Consider the following 17,943-nt stretch of genomic DNA (forward strand, 5'->3'; position numbering starts at 1 on the left):
ATGGGCGTAAAACGCATCGATTACGTTATAGTTTTCGAGAGCAAAATCAAAACTTCAGTCAATTACACAATTGTTGAAAATTTTATGAAATACCTGGAACGACAAGGACTAGAACTTGAGCTACATTCGGACGAAGCCGAAAAATTCATTTTCCTGACTCTGCATATACCGGAAGGGCTTTTGCACGAGTTCGCCCACATTTACAACATCAAGTTGACCGATTACGGGCATGGGTCTGGGTTTGGGGCCATTTCGAGTATAGATTTTGCCGATTTTGATTTTTTCAAAGCGCCGATTAACGACAAAACGTTTATAAGGAAACGGTTCGAGTCGAAATTGCAATTTTCGGTTCTGATTGGTTTTTAGGGGGCCTACGACAACCGAGCGCATTTTGGTGGCTTATGAACTACTGAGTGAGGCCAAATTCGGTGACCATGAAAACGACTATGGAATTGAGAAATTGATCAGGCTGGGGATTGTCAAAACGGCTTATCCGCTGCATGATGGGGATTTCGAGTGGGATGATAAAGAAGGGGGATATTTAATCCCGGAAAATGACAGACAAGTTGTTGCCCTAATAACGAACTGAACCAAACGTAACGCACAAAATTCGTATCTTTGTTTTTTAATAATTACGTCATTTTGAAGTTTTTAAAATCATTTTTTCATAACCATTTTGAACCACAGAAAAACAATGCAAAACTTAGTTTAATAAAACGCAGAAACACATAATTTTATTGTGAACTTTAAAACCGTGACCTAATGCGAACCCGAGTAAATTTTCTTGCTTTTATAATTGCAAACAAACTCTTTCCCTGTTTAGCCCTCTTGTCGATGCAATTTTCAAAAATTCTTAAACACATTTTCTTTCTTTTTAACCGTAAGTCCATATATTGTCTTGGATATAACTTCAAAAATGATGGACTTTTGCATTTAACTCCATTGGGGGTGGAATTTCTAAAAATGCTGAAATATACGTCTCTTCTTTTGTAACTGACTGTCTCAGATATTAATTGATATGTATAACTTCAACAATAAAGAATTTTTTATATGTATAACTTCAACAATGAAAGATTTTTTTGTTTAACCCCCTTGGAGTGGAATTTTCAACAAACCTGAAACAGCGTTTTTTTATTTTTAGACGAACGCTCAAATACCAATTTTCTTGGTTATAACTTCGAAAATGACAGATTTTTATATTCAACCATCTTGGGGGTAAAAGTTCCAAAATCCAGAAACACGTCTTTTTTCGTTTATAATCGAAAAATCAAATAATATTTTAAATAATACTTATTTCTTTATTTTTCACTAAATGCCCAAATACCAATTTTTATAGATATCATTTAAAAATGACGGAATTTAATATTTAACTCTTTTGGGGATGGAGTTTCAAAAAACCATGAAACTCGTGTTTCTTTATTTTTCACCGAATGCCCAAATACCAATTTTTAAATATCAGTTAAAAAATGACGTATTTTGATGTTTAACCCCCTTAAGGGTAGAAATTCCAATTTTTTTCATCTTTAACCGAAAGCTCAAGTACCAATTGCATGGATACAAATAAAAAATTACGAATATTTCCAACTAAAACAATCTTTCTTTACTTTTCACTGAAAGCCCAAATACCAACTTTAATTAATGTAAATTCAACAAGTACGAATTTTTATACAAATTTTATTACGCCATTTAACCCTCTTAGGAGCTGATTTTTCGAAAATTTTGAAACACGCCTTTTGTCTTTTTTAAGAGGAAGCCCAAATGCTAATTTTCAAGAATATAACTTTAAAAATGACGAATTTTTATTCAAATTTTAACACCTCATTTAACCCCTTAAGAGGGTGATTTTCTAAAAATCTTCAAACTCGTCTTTCTTTTTTTTTTAACCAAAAGCCTAAATAGTAATTTTCAAGGATGTAAGTTCAACGTAACTTTAAAAATAACGGATTTTCTAAATTCTAATTCTAAATGCAACTTGCCCTGTGACCCCCTTAGGGAGTAATTTTCCAAAAGACTTTTTTAAGTACACGCCTACGTTATAAAAGCTACCTATGGCGAAAATTTCAGGTTTCTATACTTAACCGTTTAGGCTGTGCGTTGATAGGTCAGTCAAGACAAGCAATTTTATATATGTATATACGGTGCGTTCAAAAAGTCTTTAGATCAACTCTTGCTGTGGAGTTTAGATTGATAGATTTTTATTGTCTTTGATAGATTATCGTTTTATTCTGTTGAAGTGTCAAACGCGCTACTTGCGATTTTCTTCAACACGAGTATTTTCGTATGTAGTAATCATAAAAAATCAACATATGTTTAAAATTTCATAGCCAGAGTTGATCTTAAGACTTTTTGAACTCACTGTAGAATACTACGGAGGACTATAACTTAGGAGACGAAGCGAGATACAGTGGAATAAAAATGACGGCGCTTCGAGCGTTATACAGCTTGGGCACCAAATCGTTTTAAATTATGTTATTTTTAAGACGCTGCGAATACGGTTAAAGATCCAAGAAACATGTTTGAAGAAAGCTCTTTAAAATTTTAAATGTCATCACCCCCTATGTGATACCTCAAATGAATAAGGTTTTTGACTAGGAGTTCGGCTGTGTAATTTTTTTGAGTTTTGAGTATTTTAATTTACATTATGCAGAACAAGATTTAGCAGAATACATTATTGTAAAAGTCACCTATAAATACGAAAAGTGATGTGCCGCTAAATCGAAATTGTGAGTTCTGTCAGATCAGAAGTGATGGATCCATCAGAAAAAGCAAAAACGCTTCAAACAGAAAAACGACAGCTCATAAGAATGTGAAACACAAATCAAGACAAACCCTACACAACATTGTCGAAAAATGTAAAAAAAACTTGAACAAAACAGCACTTTTAATTTAAATTCCCTAGTCGACTTTTTGACAAAGAACCATTTTTAAACAGTGGATTATCATGTAATTGAGTACCATGTAACTTTATAAAAAATTATTGGAACTCACACAGCCGAATCTCTGGTAAAAATAAATCATAAAGAGGATCATGCCAATTACAATTTTAAAAATGATGTTTGTATTGCAAAAGGGGTTGTTACAATTTTAAAAAATACACTGCAAACAAATTTTTTTATTTTCTCAGATATTTAGAGTGATTCGTTTTTTTTAAATTACCCTGTATTTTCAACATGGCGGCACTTCTGGTTGTATCAGAAATCGTTTTCAACTTTCTTATTTTAAATTGTGTTATATATTTTTTACTGCGGTTTTAGATGACTAGAGTTACTTCAAAAGGATTTTCATCAGCTTTCCTTTTACCTAAATTAAGCGTTGAAAATTTTTGGATTTGCATCTTTCAGTTAAAAAATCAGTAATTCTACAATTTTTAGAGTTTTAGAAATTGCATTTGGACTAGAAAAAAAAATCTTGCAGTGTGTTCAATGTTGGAAAAAAAGTGTACAAACCCCAAAATCTTAACATTATTTTTGGACAACTTCTACCAGCTATAAGCCAATTTTTATCAAATACCTCAAATTTTTCTTTCACTCTGTGAAAAAAATTTAATTCTGCAACGATCAGTACTTATCTATTCTATGATATTGTTGTTGGTTTTATTTGACAATGTCAGAAATTCCTTAATAAAGAAATATTTCTTATTGCATAAACGATAAGTTCTACTCAAAATTTTACTTTCCTTTCCGTTAAAAGAAAAAATGCAATGAATTTATATTTAAAAAACTATGAGCCGGTTTACAAAAATTTTAATTGCAATTAAATTTTAATCTCACTTATAAATATGTAAAGTTCTGCAAATTTAATTTAAAAACTTGGGTTTTTTTAGAAATTTAAAACATATAAGAAAATATCTAAACCATCTCTTTCAAATAAGATTTCAGGATTTTATAAAACGGCAAAGTTATCAATTTTTGTAAAATATTTTGAAAACAACTAAATTTAGATCCAGGGAAAGCTGATAAAAACTCCCCCTTAAATTAACTCAGGTAATACAAAAATGCACTAAAAGACATACCATTCCACTTAAAATAAAAAAATGACAACGACTTCCGGTATAACCGGAGGTGCCGCCATGTTGAAAATATTTTCATTGATGAGACTACGGATGGTACAAATACAAAAACCAAATGACGCTTATAAAATAAGTCAAGAACAAATGGTAAAGCCCATTATGTTTAACTGCCAATATTTTTTATTTTATTAATTTTTTTCTTATTTCCAGAAAGATATAGATGTGTAGTATTTAAAACAGTAAACAAAAATGTAAAATCGGCCTGTTGCCCTATCCAAAGATATTTTTGAAAAATTTCTAGTAACAAAGATACAAATTTCGTGCGTTACTTTTTGTTCAATCTGTATAATTACTACATTTTGTCCTTCGATTTCAGTTGTTATTGAAATACTGGGCGAATTTTTCGCTGTGGTACAAAGAACAGCCATTAAACTTAATTGAAAAATATTTCGGTACTGAGGTTGCGTTCTATTTCGCCTGGTTAGGGTTTTACAACAGGATGCTTATTCCAGCGGCTGTTGTTGGTCTCGTCTGCTCTATGATCAGTTTTGTGCAGTTGTCTTTTGTGCAAAAACAGAGAACGTAAGGGATTTGAAATTGCGAATGAATTATTAAATAAGTGGTTTCAGCAATGAAATATGTACAAGTGATTTGGCGATTTGTCCGATTTGTCGCACGGGGGATGGTTGTGTGCGTTTGCCGCTAAACAGTTTTTGCACTTATGCGAAAATTTCGATCGTTTTTGATAACAAGGAAACGGTGTTTTTTGCGGTGTTTATGTCATTCTGGGGTAAGCTAACTGGCTAATAGTTGGAAAATGTTGCTTAGATCTATAAAAAAAAGTACATTCTTATGCTGTGAAAAAGACGTGAAATTGTTTGTAAGAAGAAGGAACAAATATTTTATTCTTCGGCTTTGTTGAATTTTTATTTACTGCTGTTAACAAAATTTCAGAAAGTAACGGCTTGTTTGAAGCCAAAGTTTGTCACTTTCGGTAAATTTTTAACTTAGAAAAAACTGAGCTTTTAGCTCTGACTAAATGTGTTAAATAATAACACAATTAAATATTTTAGTCAGTTTGACTAAATTTTGCGAACTAATAAACGTTTTTGTACGAAAATGCGCTAAAACTCACGAAACAACCAAACAGTATGTCATTTTCGACCTTATTCACGAAATAGCTGCTTTTTTGATTGAAAAAAAGTGGAAAAACATAAAAGAAGCCAAAACAACACTACTAGTATTTTTGGCTGAAAAATGTGCCAGAATCCCCTAAAAAAGTAAAAAACCAATTGTATTTGACTCAAAGTGCATTTTCGGCTTATTTCTAACAACATTTTGGAAAAACCCACTTACTTGACTGAAAAACGTGCTAATTAAACTTAAAAAAAGCAGAAACCAATGTTGTGAATTGGAACTAATTTTGTAAATCAATTTATTTAGCAATGTGTCGAGAAAAAAAAGGTTTTTAGCTTCAAGACTAAAAAAAACAATAAAGACCATAATTTGGTGAAAAAAGAAAAAAATTACTTCAGTAAAGTGAAAAACTGACAATCCGGGGAATCCATTGAATTAGGTCCTTTTTGTCGTGATTTACCTTGTTTTATTACGTTTTTACTTTTTTCATTAAATAGACACATTTCTAACAAAATTTTGGAAAATAGCCACTTTTTTGACTGAAAAAACGTGCAATAAAACTTGTGAATTCGAACTAATTTTGTAAATCGATTTAGCAATGTGTCAAGAAAAAAAAAAGAGTTTTTAGTCTCAAACGGAAAACAATAAAGACCATAATTTGGTGATTTTTAGAATCATTTTTGGCGAATTTCTGGAAGTATTGGGTACTTGCATTTCTGACTTGAAAACATACCTACTAAAAAGCTCATGCAAGGCAAAAATACGGCCATTTTTAAACTTGCCTGGATATTTTTTTGAGGTTTACTATAAATTCGGGAAATAAACTATGATTTTTGTTTTTAAAACGTAAGGAAAATCTACACCCAACCGACTGATTTTTCGCAAAATCGTCGGGTTTCTTTAAATTAAAAACTTCGTTAAAATTCACAAAAAAGGCAATAATAGTTTCAACCCGGTTTTGTTGAAACGATGTAAAAAGGTAAAAATTACAAAATCGTTGACACAATTCTGTTGATTTATTGAATATTTTTTGAAAAATTCCACGAAATAATCGCATTTCTTGTGAAAAACGTGCTAAAATAACCCTCGTAAAAAGTTTTTTATGCCATTTTTCCAAGTAATTTGGTGATTTTGGCTGAAAGGTCAAACTTTACCAACACGCTGGACCACTCATTTTCTTATGCAGATTTACTGATAATATTAATCGTACGTTTTAGCAACACTGTTTACGAAACTTTGGCAAAGAGTTGAAAACACATTAAAGATTCAATGGAACGTTGAATTTGAAAACATGGACACAAAACTAAGGTGTGTACAATTACTTTTATCAAAAAAACACAAAGTGAATCAAACATACGTGTTGGCAAACTACGTTAGCCACTTGTGGTTACTTGCAATGTAAAGGACTAGGCACACTTCTTATGGAAATTTAAAGACCACTCAATCAATCAATATATCAATCGATGCGTCATAAAAAACTGAACAAATCATATCATTGCGCCAAACGTCTAGCTTAATTAGGAACGCGGGAAATTGCAATCAAAGTTAAGATTTATCCCATAAGAAAAGCATTGGCTTTTCGGTGAGTACAAGGAGCTTGTAAATCTTCGAAATTTACAACATTGCGGTATTACTACAATTACTGGATTGGGGGTCAGGTATAGGGAACAGACACTTTTATGGAAATAGGGATTTAAGCGGACAGGAGTTAATATCTCCAACAATAGGAATAATTTAAATTCAATCGCGATTTCTGGCGTTCCTAATCAAGCTACACGTTTGGCGCAATGATATGATTTGATCAGCTTTTTGAGATGCATCGATTGATATAAAAATTATGCAATTTGAGTGGTCCCTAAATTCCCATAAGAAGTGTGCCTAGTCCTTTCCATAAAAAGTGTGCCTAGTCCTTTCCATAAGAAGTGTGCCTAGTCCTCAACTCACTTTATTTAACAAGCTGATTCTACATTAGAAATTTTTTACTTCTAATATAGGCAGAACATTAATTTTTTTTACACGGTCCAAATCGAATATTCAACTAAATTATTTTCAAGATGGCTGAACTTCCGGAACTACGAAAAATTGGCGCAAACTTTGAAATTTTAAATGGTAACCACCTATTTTTAAATTCTATAAAGCCGGCGATGAATGTACCCTATTGTTAGTACTTATCTGTCATAGTTCTGTCATAGAAGTATGTCACTTTTAATTTTTATTTGCAAGGGTTCAATTATAACAACAGAGCCCTTGAACTATACAATAAGTGAATAATTCTTTTTGCATTTAATAACCAAAAACTTGAAGGATCTTCTGAAATCTTCAGAATTCTCAACTGTCAAATTGCAAGGCTACTATGATATTTTGAAAATAATAATTAAAAAATTATTATATCAGTTTTTTCATAACGAATGACCCTGTTTTTTCAATGGCAATCAAAAGAACATCAATTGTTATACAAACTTTTATTAACATCTTCTATATCTATCTTTTACAGTTTTTGAAATCAACGCAAAAAACAGAATTCTAGCTCATTATTTTCATTTTTAATCGAAAAAACTTTCAAAAAATAAGATAAAATTGTGCCCATTGATTAAAAGAAATGTTAGATTTATCCACCATTTTCACTCAAGAAGTTCAAAATTCGATGGCAGACTGACTACTTTACATAATTCACTAAGTTAGCATAAACCATAATTAAATATAATTGTTTTGCTGCTTATTCGATAATGAACCAGTTAAAAACTAAATAAAACGTTAAAGTTTAACAACTGTTAACTATTTTGCAAGGTCTACTTGATTAAATATAAAAATTTCGAAGCAAAATCCATTTTAGATTTTTTTTCAAAAACTGTAAAAGATAGGTTTAGGACGTGTTGATAAAAATCACCATTAATATTATTGTTCTTTTGAATTTAAAAAAAAATAGAGTCAATCCATTTGAAAAAACTGATGTATAGCCAATTTTTCATATACATTTTGAAAAAAATCATACTAGCCTTGAATTTTGACAGTTGACAATTTTGAAAATTCTGGAAAGGTCTTTGACATTTCGGTTATCGAATGCAAAAAAACTATTCTCTTATCGCAAACAGTTCAAGGGCTGTGGTATTTTAGATAAACAACAAAATTGAGATATGTCAAAAACTATGACTGATAAGTACAAAATTTTACTTAGTTTTAGAAGGTGAATTCAAATATGTAATAAAAATGTGTGGTTACTATTTAAAACTTCAAACTTGGCGCCAATTCCTCGTATTTTCAAAAGTTCATCCATTTTGAAAATAGTTTAGTTGAACTCGGAATGGTCGATTTGGATCGTATACAAAATTTTAGAGCTCTAGTTTTATTAGAAGTTAAAAAGTTTCTAATGAAGGCTTTAAAAGAATCACCCTGTATATTAAATTGTTAATTTCTAGACTGGAGTACAAAGAAAAAAGTACACACAAAACCTGGTCCTACGTGTACGAAAGGCCGCAGCCTTACACCCCAATCTCCACAAAGGCCTTCTACCTCACTATATCCTACGGAGCTTGCATTTCGATGGTAATGCAATAAAAAAACACTAGAAAAATAATTTTCCAATTTTCCCCAGATCATGATCGTAGTGTTATTCGTTTTCGGCCTTGCCATCTTCCGAGTCATCATAACAGATCTTATCCAAAGAAAGTGGACACCATCCCAACAAGTGCATGTTTTTTTTATTCTGATTTTAACCAGTGCTTGCATTCAAGTTATTTTCGTAAAATTATTCGCAAACGTATGTGATTTGTTTGAAACTTGCAAATTTTATTAGTAAACTCTTTTAGATCTATAGGCCGATTTCTGAATGGCTAACAAATTTGGAAAACCCTTCAACCCAATCAGGTTACGACAGTTCAGTCATCACCAAACGATATATTTTGGCTTTCGCTAACAATTACGCCCCTTTGTTTTACATGGCGTTTTTAATGGTAATTGGAGCATGATTCAAAAACTGTTTTTTGTTGGCAACATTTTAAGCCTTCTAGACAACTAGATTATAAATACTATTTTATCCACAACCAGAGTATTATTAGGCCATAATATTGCTACCAGGAGACGTCTTATGATATCAATAAAATCTATAGGTCTTATGAAAAAAACATAAACAACACCCGTAAAGAAATCAAACTGCATTTCTTACCTTTACCTTTATATTAAACTAGCAGTTTATATTTAACCCCTTTAGGAGTAGAAATTCCAAATGTTCTTAGATACAAGTTTTTCATCTTTAACCGAAAGCTCAAGTCTTAGTCGTTTAAGCTGTTGATAGGTCACAGTCAGTTAGGACAAGCAATTTTATACACAGGTGTTCCGTTTTTATTGTTACAAATTTAAATAAATGATAGAACATTCAATTTTAAGACAAAAGTTTCTTATAAACATGTGTCGAAAAACACTTTGTAAGGGAGTTACACCCCCTGAAAGGGGTGTTTCTTTTAGTGAGTTTTTCTCAATGTTTCAGAAACCATTAGTGATAAAATTGCAACAGTTAGTTACAGTTAGTAATCTTTATACGCCTAATCGAATTTGAGGATTAAATGTAGAAATTTTTAATCAGGAGCGTCCCAAACTGGAGGAGAGTAGGGTAAAAAATTTCCTAACAATTTTGGCTTTAGTTTTTGACACTTTCGGCAACAAAATCGTAAATTACATAGTTTTCGACACAAAAATGATCTTTTGTGTTGCTCCGATACAACTCACCGTATTTGAGTAAAGTCGATTTAAAATTTATGTTACAGACTATAAACCGCATAAAAATCAGGATGGATGACCAGAACCAAAATAAAATCTGGGTCTTTTGGGGTTAGACCGCATCAATTTGTAAGAAAATGTCGACGTTTTGCCAGTTCTTGTAAGGGGCATCTTCAGGACAGGTTCTGACCGCGAAAGTCTCTGTTAATCTCATTATGATTTTCATGCTGTTTATGGTTTGTTAGACAACGTTGAAGTTAATTTTACTCATATCGAAAGTTGTATCGAAACAACACACAAGACCATTTTTGTGTAAAATAACATGGAACTTCTGATTTTGGCGCTGAAAGTTCAAAAAGCTAAAGCCAAAATAGTTTGAGTAGTTTTTACCCTATACCCCCAGTTTGGGACGCCCCTGATAAAAAAATTCTACATTTGATCCTCGAATTTGATAAGGCGTATAAATTTTTTATCAAATTTTGTAATTTTATCTAGAATAGTTTCTGAAATATTGAGAAAAACTAAAAGAAGCACTCCTTTCAGGGGCTGTAGGTCTCTTAAGAAGTATTTTTCGATACATGTTTATAGGAAATTTTTGTCTTATAAGTGAATGTTCTATCACCCGTTTAAATTTGTAGGAATAAAAACGAAACACTCTGTATATAGATGAGAAAATATAGTTGGTTCCTTCTTTATGTGACGTTGTGAACAGATTTACTGTAAACGAAGGTGAAACTAATGCAGTATTTCTATTTTAAAAATTAATTTGATGAACGTCACTTCAAAACATCAAATAGAAATTTATAAAAAATAATTTGAAAATATTGATTTAGTCAATATTGACTGGTTGTGGATAAAACGTTGTATTGCATACGGGTTTTACATGAGTTTATTTATTAATGTCTATTTTTATTCCTATTTAGGACCGTTTTTACTCACCTGATGACCCACCCAATTCGTTTCAAGCCGATCGGTGCGGACCCACAGGTTGTTTGATGCCGCTTTGTATCCAACTTTGTTTCCTTATGTTACTGAAATCGTTCGTTGGAAACATACTCACTCTAATTGTTCCGTGAGTAAAACGTCATTAAAAATTTAAAAAAATTAACAGTTTTGTAGAAAATTAAAACCACGATTCCAAAAAAAGGGAACCAATAACACCAACAGGCCACAATGGGAGAGAGAGTTTGATTTAAGGCCTTCGAAGCGATATTTACTCACAAAAGAATTTATGGAGATGAGTGAGCGATGAATTTGTTTATTATAGTTTTATAATTTTTTCCTAATTCCGTTACCAAATGGCTAAGCCTATTGTTTAACTCGCGTTTAACTGCGCTCACTCGTTTTGGCAAACATTGTGCGCGTTAAACAAAATCGGTCTTTTTGTAACTGATTGTATAAATAATTATTATTTCAGTTATACAATATGGTTTTGTCACGTTTTTCGTGGCGGCTTTTCCCTTAGCGCCTTTGTGTGCTTTGATAAATAATTGTCTGGAGTTGCGTTTAGACGCCTATAAATTGGTAACAAGGCATAGGAGACCTGTTCCGAGGCGGGACAGTGGAATAGGTCCTTGGAACAATATCCTGACTCTTATTACGCACTTGAGTGTGGCAACAAATGTAAAAAAAATATTTGTGGAAAATTTGAAAAAAAAAAAAACAATTTTAGGCCTTCGTTTTGGCGTTCACTAGCGACTTCGTTGCTCGTATTGTTTACAGATTCGCTAAAAATGAGACTCTTGTGGGTTACATCAAAGGGACAATGTCACGTAAATTTTTAAAAATTACTTGAACTAATAGCTTTGTTCGCGGTAGCGATCCTGGACTAGTTCAGGCATCAATCGCATGCGCTGTTCATTTGTTTGCGTTCGCGGTGAAAAAAATACCGAACTTTTAGTAACAATCCAGCGATCGCGGTAGAGAATCTTTTGTCCCGGGTGGGTTCAGAACCTACGAAAGCGCTGAAGGGTCACATACAAAAATCTTTTTAGACTAAATTGCCAGATACTAAGTCGGAATTGCCAGTTAGCAAGTCGGAATTGCCAGTTAGTAAGTCGCAAAATTGCGCATTAGCTAATTCGCCATACAGATCGGAGAAGTAGTGAAGTTAGCAAGGGTACCTACTTGCTAGCATACAGGGTGCTCAAATATTGGCGCACCAACTCAGTGGTACGTTATTAAGAAGTAAGTGCAGATTACGGAAAAATGTTGAAAAAATTCCTAAAGTCATATTTTAAAAAATCTGGAGCTAAAAACTTATTGTGTTAACTTCTTTAGTTTTCATTATTTTTTTATGATTTTATGTTTCATACCAGGTAATCGTTCCGTAACAAAACGATGAATAATTATTTTTAAATTTACTATCAGATTTTAGCAGTTTTTTTAATTTAAAAAATTTAAAATTCATCCAAAAAATCACAATGTGTAGATGTGCCAACACTGGGAATCATTTCCTAGGAAAGCGGTTCAAAAATAATTTATTTTTATTGTTGCTCAAATTCTATTGCGATCATGACTGTTAGACAACGTTGCCACATATCATTTATCTAAAATCCGTTATTTATCAATAACTTTAATACAAAGATTTTTTTTACTATTTTTACCTTTATATGTAACCAGTTCTCTACCACACACCATTGAGTTGGTGCGCCAGTTTTTGAGCACGCTGTATATACAATTATAGCGGACCTGTTGAATATTGCTAATTTATACTGGCTGTTCCGCCAAAACCCCGCATTAGAAGTGTTGGAAATTCTGATAATTATTTATTTGAAAATTAGTATTCAACTATCATCGGTTAGGTCCTGCGCATTTATTTTCATGATAACGACGCTTCCGGTTATTCCGGAAATCGGAATAATTTTTTTTTGTATTATGTGCGTTAAGTACTGTTGAGCAAAATAAACTCTTTACCGTATAATAATACAGAAGATCTAAGCACTCTAATAATGCCTTGATATAATTGTTTTTAAATTGAGCATAGGAGTACCTAATAGTGTTATGTGTTATGTAATATTCAGTAAAAAAAAACCCTAATGTATGTGTCTTACTAATCAATAAACGACAAGTTTTCTTCAAGATTTTGTTATAGTACTTTCCGTGAAAATAAAATAAATTGTATACAAGTTACAATTATGATTGTTATAGCAGCGGCGCAATATATTAATACACGGGGTGTTAGGAAATGGCTATTTTGTACATGAGTGTGTTATGATCAGACGAGTTAAATACTCATGTCATTTTCTCAAAAAGTGTACACTTTCTTCAAGAATTTTTATTTACATCTGCTGAGAGTCACTGACTTACTAACTGGCAATTCCGACTTAGTAACTGGCAATTCCGACTTTGTATCTAGCAACTGCGACTTACTAACTGGCAATTCCGACTTACTAATTGGCAATTCCGACTTAGTATCTGGCAATTCCGACTTAGTATCTGGTAATTCCGACTTAGTAACTGGCAATTCCGACTTAGTATCCGGCAATTCCGACTTACTAACTGGCAATTCCGACTTAGTAACTGGCAATTCCGACTTAGTATCTAGCAACTGCGACTTACTAACTGGCAATTCCGACTTAGTAACTGGCAATTTAGTCTAAAAAGATTTTTGTCTGTGACCCTTCAGCGCTTTCGTAAGAACCAGTCCCAACGATCCTCGTACTCGACGTAGGATTTTTAGTTCTAGACTTGCGCAGTTGACAAAAGCGGTTTTGTCTTTGTTAATGTTGTGTCTTAGAGCTTTGTGAGGTTGGAAATGGATTTAAATCACAATAAAAAAATTGTGATTCCTTTAATACCTTCGAAATTATTTATAAAATAACTTTTTTTGACGAAGTTATTTCTTGGGAAATTTATGATGGTGGGATGGATTCAATTACGGGAACAAGAAATAAACCAAAATTGTTTTGGTTGACTAGTTTCGTTCTAATTCCAACATTATCAGGACTTAAAGAATGTATTAATTACATAATATAAAAAGTTTAAAAATTGTCTTGGCTTGCCACCACTATTAGTGACATGTCCGTTTCAATTTTTAAAGTTTTTAAATTATGTAATCAATACTGATTTAAGTCCTGATGATGTTCGAATTAGAACGAAACTAGTCGACCAAAGCAATTTTGTTTTATTTCTTGTCCTTGTAACTGGATCCATCCCACCATCTTATAAAATAACGTTTATAAATTTGAAAACGGTTTGTTTTCTACAATTTATAACTTTTCGTATCAAGGTTTTTCTCATTTCTAACTTGTGGATAAGTTTGGATGGCTTATTAGTTTTTAAACATTTACTGTGCACTTAATAACGATAAATTATCGTTATTAACACATGCGCTTTAAATAAATCCTGGACTAGTTCAGGATTAGTTCTAAAAATCGTCCGCGAAAAAAGCTATTAAATAATGCATTTAAACAGTTTATGACATGGCGGACTACGGTAGAACCCTTCAAGCCAAGTCTTTAACTAGTAACAGGAGCAGTCGCATGTGTTACTACAAGGCGTTGCGTTACCCTCCTGATCACCCAAAAGAGTACCAACCATCGGATTATTTCTATTATGAAGCTGGGATGAGACTCTTGTGTGTGATAGTTTTTGAGGTAAATACAGGGTGATTCTTTTTGGGCCTACATTAAAAACTTATTAACTTCTAATATAGCTAGAGCTCTAAAATTTTGTATGCGATTCAAATCGATCATTCTAAGTTTAACTAAATTATTTTCAAAATGGCTGGGCTTTTGGAACTACAAAAAATTGGCGCCAAGTTTGAAATTTTAAATAGTAACCACACATTTTTATTACATATTTGAATTCACCTTCTCAAGCTGAGTACAATTGACTCAAGTTGCTGGTACTTACCTGTCATAGTTTTTGACATATGTCAATTTTTTTGTTAAAAATTTAATTTGCAAGTTATCACAGCCCTTGAACCCTTTGCGATAAGTGAATAATTTTTTTGCATTCGATAACCGAAGGATTGGAGAGTCCTCTAGAATTTTTAAAATTGTCAACTGTCAAAATTCATGGCTAGTATCAATTTTTCAAAATGGTTTTCAAAAAACTGCAATAACTCAGTTTTTTCAAATAGAACGACCCCATTTTCTTAACGGCAGTCGAAAGAACAACAATATCTGGTGATTTTTATCAATTGTTCTATACCTATCTCTTACAGTTTTTGAAAAAAATCACAAAAACCGGATTTTATTTCGTAATTTTTATAGTTAAGTAGACCTTGCAAAATGGTCAACAACTGTCAAACTTCGACATTTTATTTAGTTTTTAGCTGGTTCATTATAGGAATAGGCAGCAAAACACTGATATTTAATTATGCTTTATTATAACTTAATGAATTACTTAAAGTAACTTAGTCAATCGGCCAGCGAATTTTGAACTTCTTGAACGAAAATGGTGAACAAATTGAATATTTCTTTTAATTAATCGCACAATTTTATAGTATTTTTCCAAAGTTTACTTGATTAAAAATGAAAATAATGAGCTAAAATTCTGTTTTTTGCGATTATTTCAAAAGCTGTAAGAGATAGATATAGAAGATGTTAATAAAAGTCTGCATAAAAATTGATGTTCTTTTGATTGCCATTAAAAAAACAATCATCCCATTTGAAAAAACTGTTGTATAATCATCTTTTAATCACCATTTTCAAAAAATCATAGCTGCCTTGCAATTTGACAGTTGCCAATCCTGAAGATTTGAGAAGACCCTGCAAACCCTTGGCTATCAAATGCAAAAAAATTATTCACTTATTGTAAAAGGTTCACTAGCTGTGGTATTTTAAATGGACCCCTTCAAAGGAAAATTTGTATAAAAATAATAAAAGTAGGTGGTTACTATTTAAAATTTCAAAGTTGGCGTCAATTTCTCGTACTTCCGGAAAATTTTGAAAATAATTTAGTTGAACTTGTAGGCCCTAGAAGAATCAACCTGTATATAAAAAAATTGTTAGTTTATCTCTAGTTTATTGTTTTTAACAGCATGTTGTTATGATTACAAACGGTGTCCTGGCGTATTTCATACCATCGGTGCCGCAAAACGTGAAAGAAATGTTACACCATGAAAGGACCCAAAAATTCGAGCTTCAAATGAAAATGAAAAGTGACGTGAGGAGGAGGAAATGGCGAAAAGTCGAAAAGAATAAAGGTGTTGAGAAAAACGCAACAGCAGTCTAAAAAATATTTATTATTTATTTGTATAAATTTTTTATAATACAGCAGATGAACTAGATTTTGTGTAGATAGTACCTAATTTCGATTAAGATCAATTGATAAAATTACACATTGGAACAACAGGGCGCAATACTGTACACACTCAGAAGCGTAAGTGGGGTTTAAACTGCATGATATGCCTGCAAAAATGTGATATTATTAGAAAAGGGGCAATATTCCTAGTTAAGATTTTTGGGGCAACTATAGAAGACTTAAACGTGAAAATACCAGTAGTTTACCAAAAAAAATCGAACTCTTTGAATTTTCGAAATATCAAGGTTTCCAGCAGAAACTATAACTCCAACCAATTCCGTGTTCCAAAAACGTATGCTCCAAATCGATTTCCCAATAATTTTGAAAGATTCAAACGATCATAATTACAGAAGAACCAAAGAAGTTATCGAAAAACATTAAACACCATTGTACCAGCGTTTAAATGAGATAAGTTCAAAATGAATTTAATTTGTAGAAAAACGAAAAACCGCAACATCCGCTTCAAATACCGAAAACTTACCACAATTTTGGAAAAAAAAATTGAGTTTCCCTATTAAAAAAAAACTAAAATATGTATGTATTGCCAATTAAGCCTTAAGCTCGCAAAAAGCGTGAAATATTTACCGACGAAATTTATTTTTATTTGAATTATCAACAGAGTGCTCTGAAAATCGATCACCGTCACATAACTCCAAAAATTTCAGGTAATTTTGTAGTTACCGAAATATTTAGATAAATTTTTTTCATCATTTTGCCGATTTTTTAGGAATAAAACGTTCGCGTGCCGGAAACAATTCAAAAGTATGCGAACAATTAAATACATACTTATTTCCCAGAAACAAATAAAACAAATTATCACTATTAAAGAAAGCAATATAAAAAAAGTAATTCAATTGTATGACCAACCTCAATCAAATAAATTTAATTTGGTTAAAAAATCGTAACAAAATGAAATAAAAAAATAGAATCAAGACTTACCGATCGAGTTTCTCCCAAAACACCATCAATGCTGCTCTATCCAAGTGCCTTTTCGTCCTCGAGAGTTCAATAACAGTCACAGCCCATCTCTCCACATTTGCATCCAATTTCATCTCATCATATTTAATATGAAATGCAGCAACTATAAAGCAAACAAAATCCCCAACTTTTAACGGAAAGATCAACTCAACTTTTAAAATAAAACATGAGCAAATGTCGAATTAGATTTAAATTATTTATACTAACGACGGCTTCAAAATTCTAAATACATTGTCATAACTTTCTTGTTCTTACGCTTGACTCGATTAAAAAAAAACAGTACAACGATATATTATTATTATTATTATTATTATTAATTAAAGCAGTGAGTTTCTTAGCAGTATTTGTAAAAACACTTTAATCAACGTTATTTTTTTCCAGGACAGCAATTCTATTTTAATAATGTGTGTACTGGGTATGGTGTAAATATGCAAATAAGTATGAAATATAATCCGTCTTGTGATGGTCTCTTGTTTATCATTTGAGTGCGACTTTAGACAAATTAAGACATTAATCAAATAAAAAATTAATCATAATTTTTTAAATGTTTCAAATTTCTCAAACATCAATTTTAATAAATGTCTTTGTTATCAAAAGTGTAAATATCAGTTTTTATTCGATTACCTAATTGAACCGAATAACTTTTCATTCAATTAATTTTTTATCCATTTAAAATTGTAACTTTTGTACTTATATTTAAGTTTCATCCGATAAAAAGATGGATACAGGACGACCCTAATTCAGATCTTAGACTACAAACCAAACCAAATGCCTCGAGCTTTTCTACCAGATTTCTAACCGATTTATAACCGATTTTTTGAGAACAAAGCCCCATAGTTAATTTTTGATAACAT

At 31.8% G+C, this 17,943-nt stretch overlaps 2 protein-coding genes across 3 annotated transcripts in view; one reads left to right on the forward strand and one right to left on the reverse strand.

The window, feature by feature from the left end:
- On the forward strand, positions 1-16,097 carry LOC662071 (anoctamin-3). Of its 2 annotated transcripts, none has more exons than XM_064357929.1 (14): positions 1-323; positions 367-565; positions 4,386-4,591; positions 4,639-4,799; positions 6,364-6,454; positions 8,563-8,689; positions 8,739-8,903; positions 8,953-9,096; positions 10,783-10,931; positions 10,979-11,100; positions 11,277-11,482; positions 11,532-11,631; positions 14,276-14,457; positions 15,848-16,097. In XM_064357929.1, exons 1-14 carry the CDS (start codon positions 1-3, stop codon positions 16,040-16,042), a joined length of 2,370 nt encoding a protein of 789 aa, XP_064213999.1. In that variant the 3' UTR covers positions 16,043-16,097. The 2 variants fall into 2 exon arrangements, with proteins under 2 accessions (XP_064213999.1, XP_064214000.1); XM_064357930.1 differs by having other exon boundaries at positions 15,831-15,988.
- The window catches only part of hyx (hyrax), a 12,235-nt gene continuing 10,326 nt past the window's right edge, over positions 16,035-17,943 (reverse strand). The window contains exons 6-7 of the mRNA XM_015983894.2: positions 17,051-17,192; positions 16,035-16,218 (exon numbers count right to left, since the gene is read on the reverse strand). Of these exons, the coding sequence (XP_015839380.1) occupies positions 16,182-16,218; positions 17,051-17,192 (179 nt within the window). The 3' untranslated portion in view covers positions 16,035-16,181. The remainder of the gene's footprint in view (positions 16,219-17,050; positions 17,193-17,943) is intronic.

This window comes from Tribolium castaneum, chromosome 7 (assembly GCF_031307605.1).
Source record: "Tribolium castaneum strain GA2 chromosome 7, icTriCast1.1, whole genome shotgun sequence".
Lineage (NCBI taxonomy): Eukaryota > Metazoa > Arthropoda > Insecta > Coleoptera > Tenebrionidae > Tribolium > Tribolium castaneum.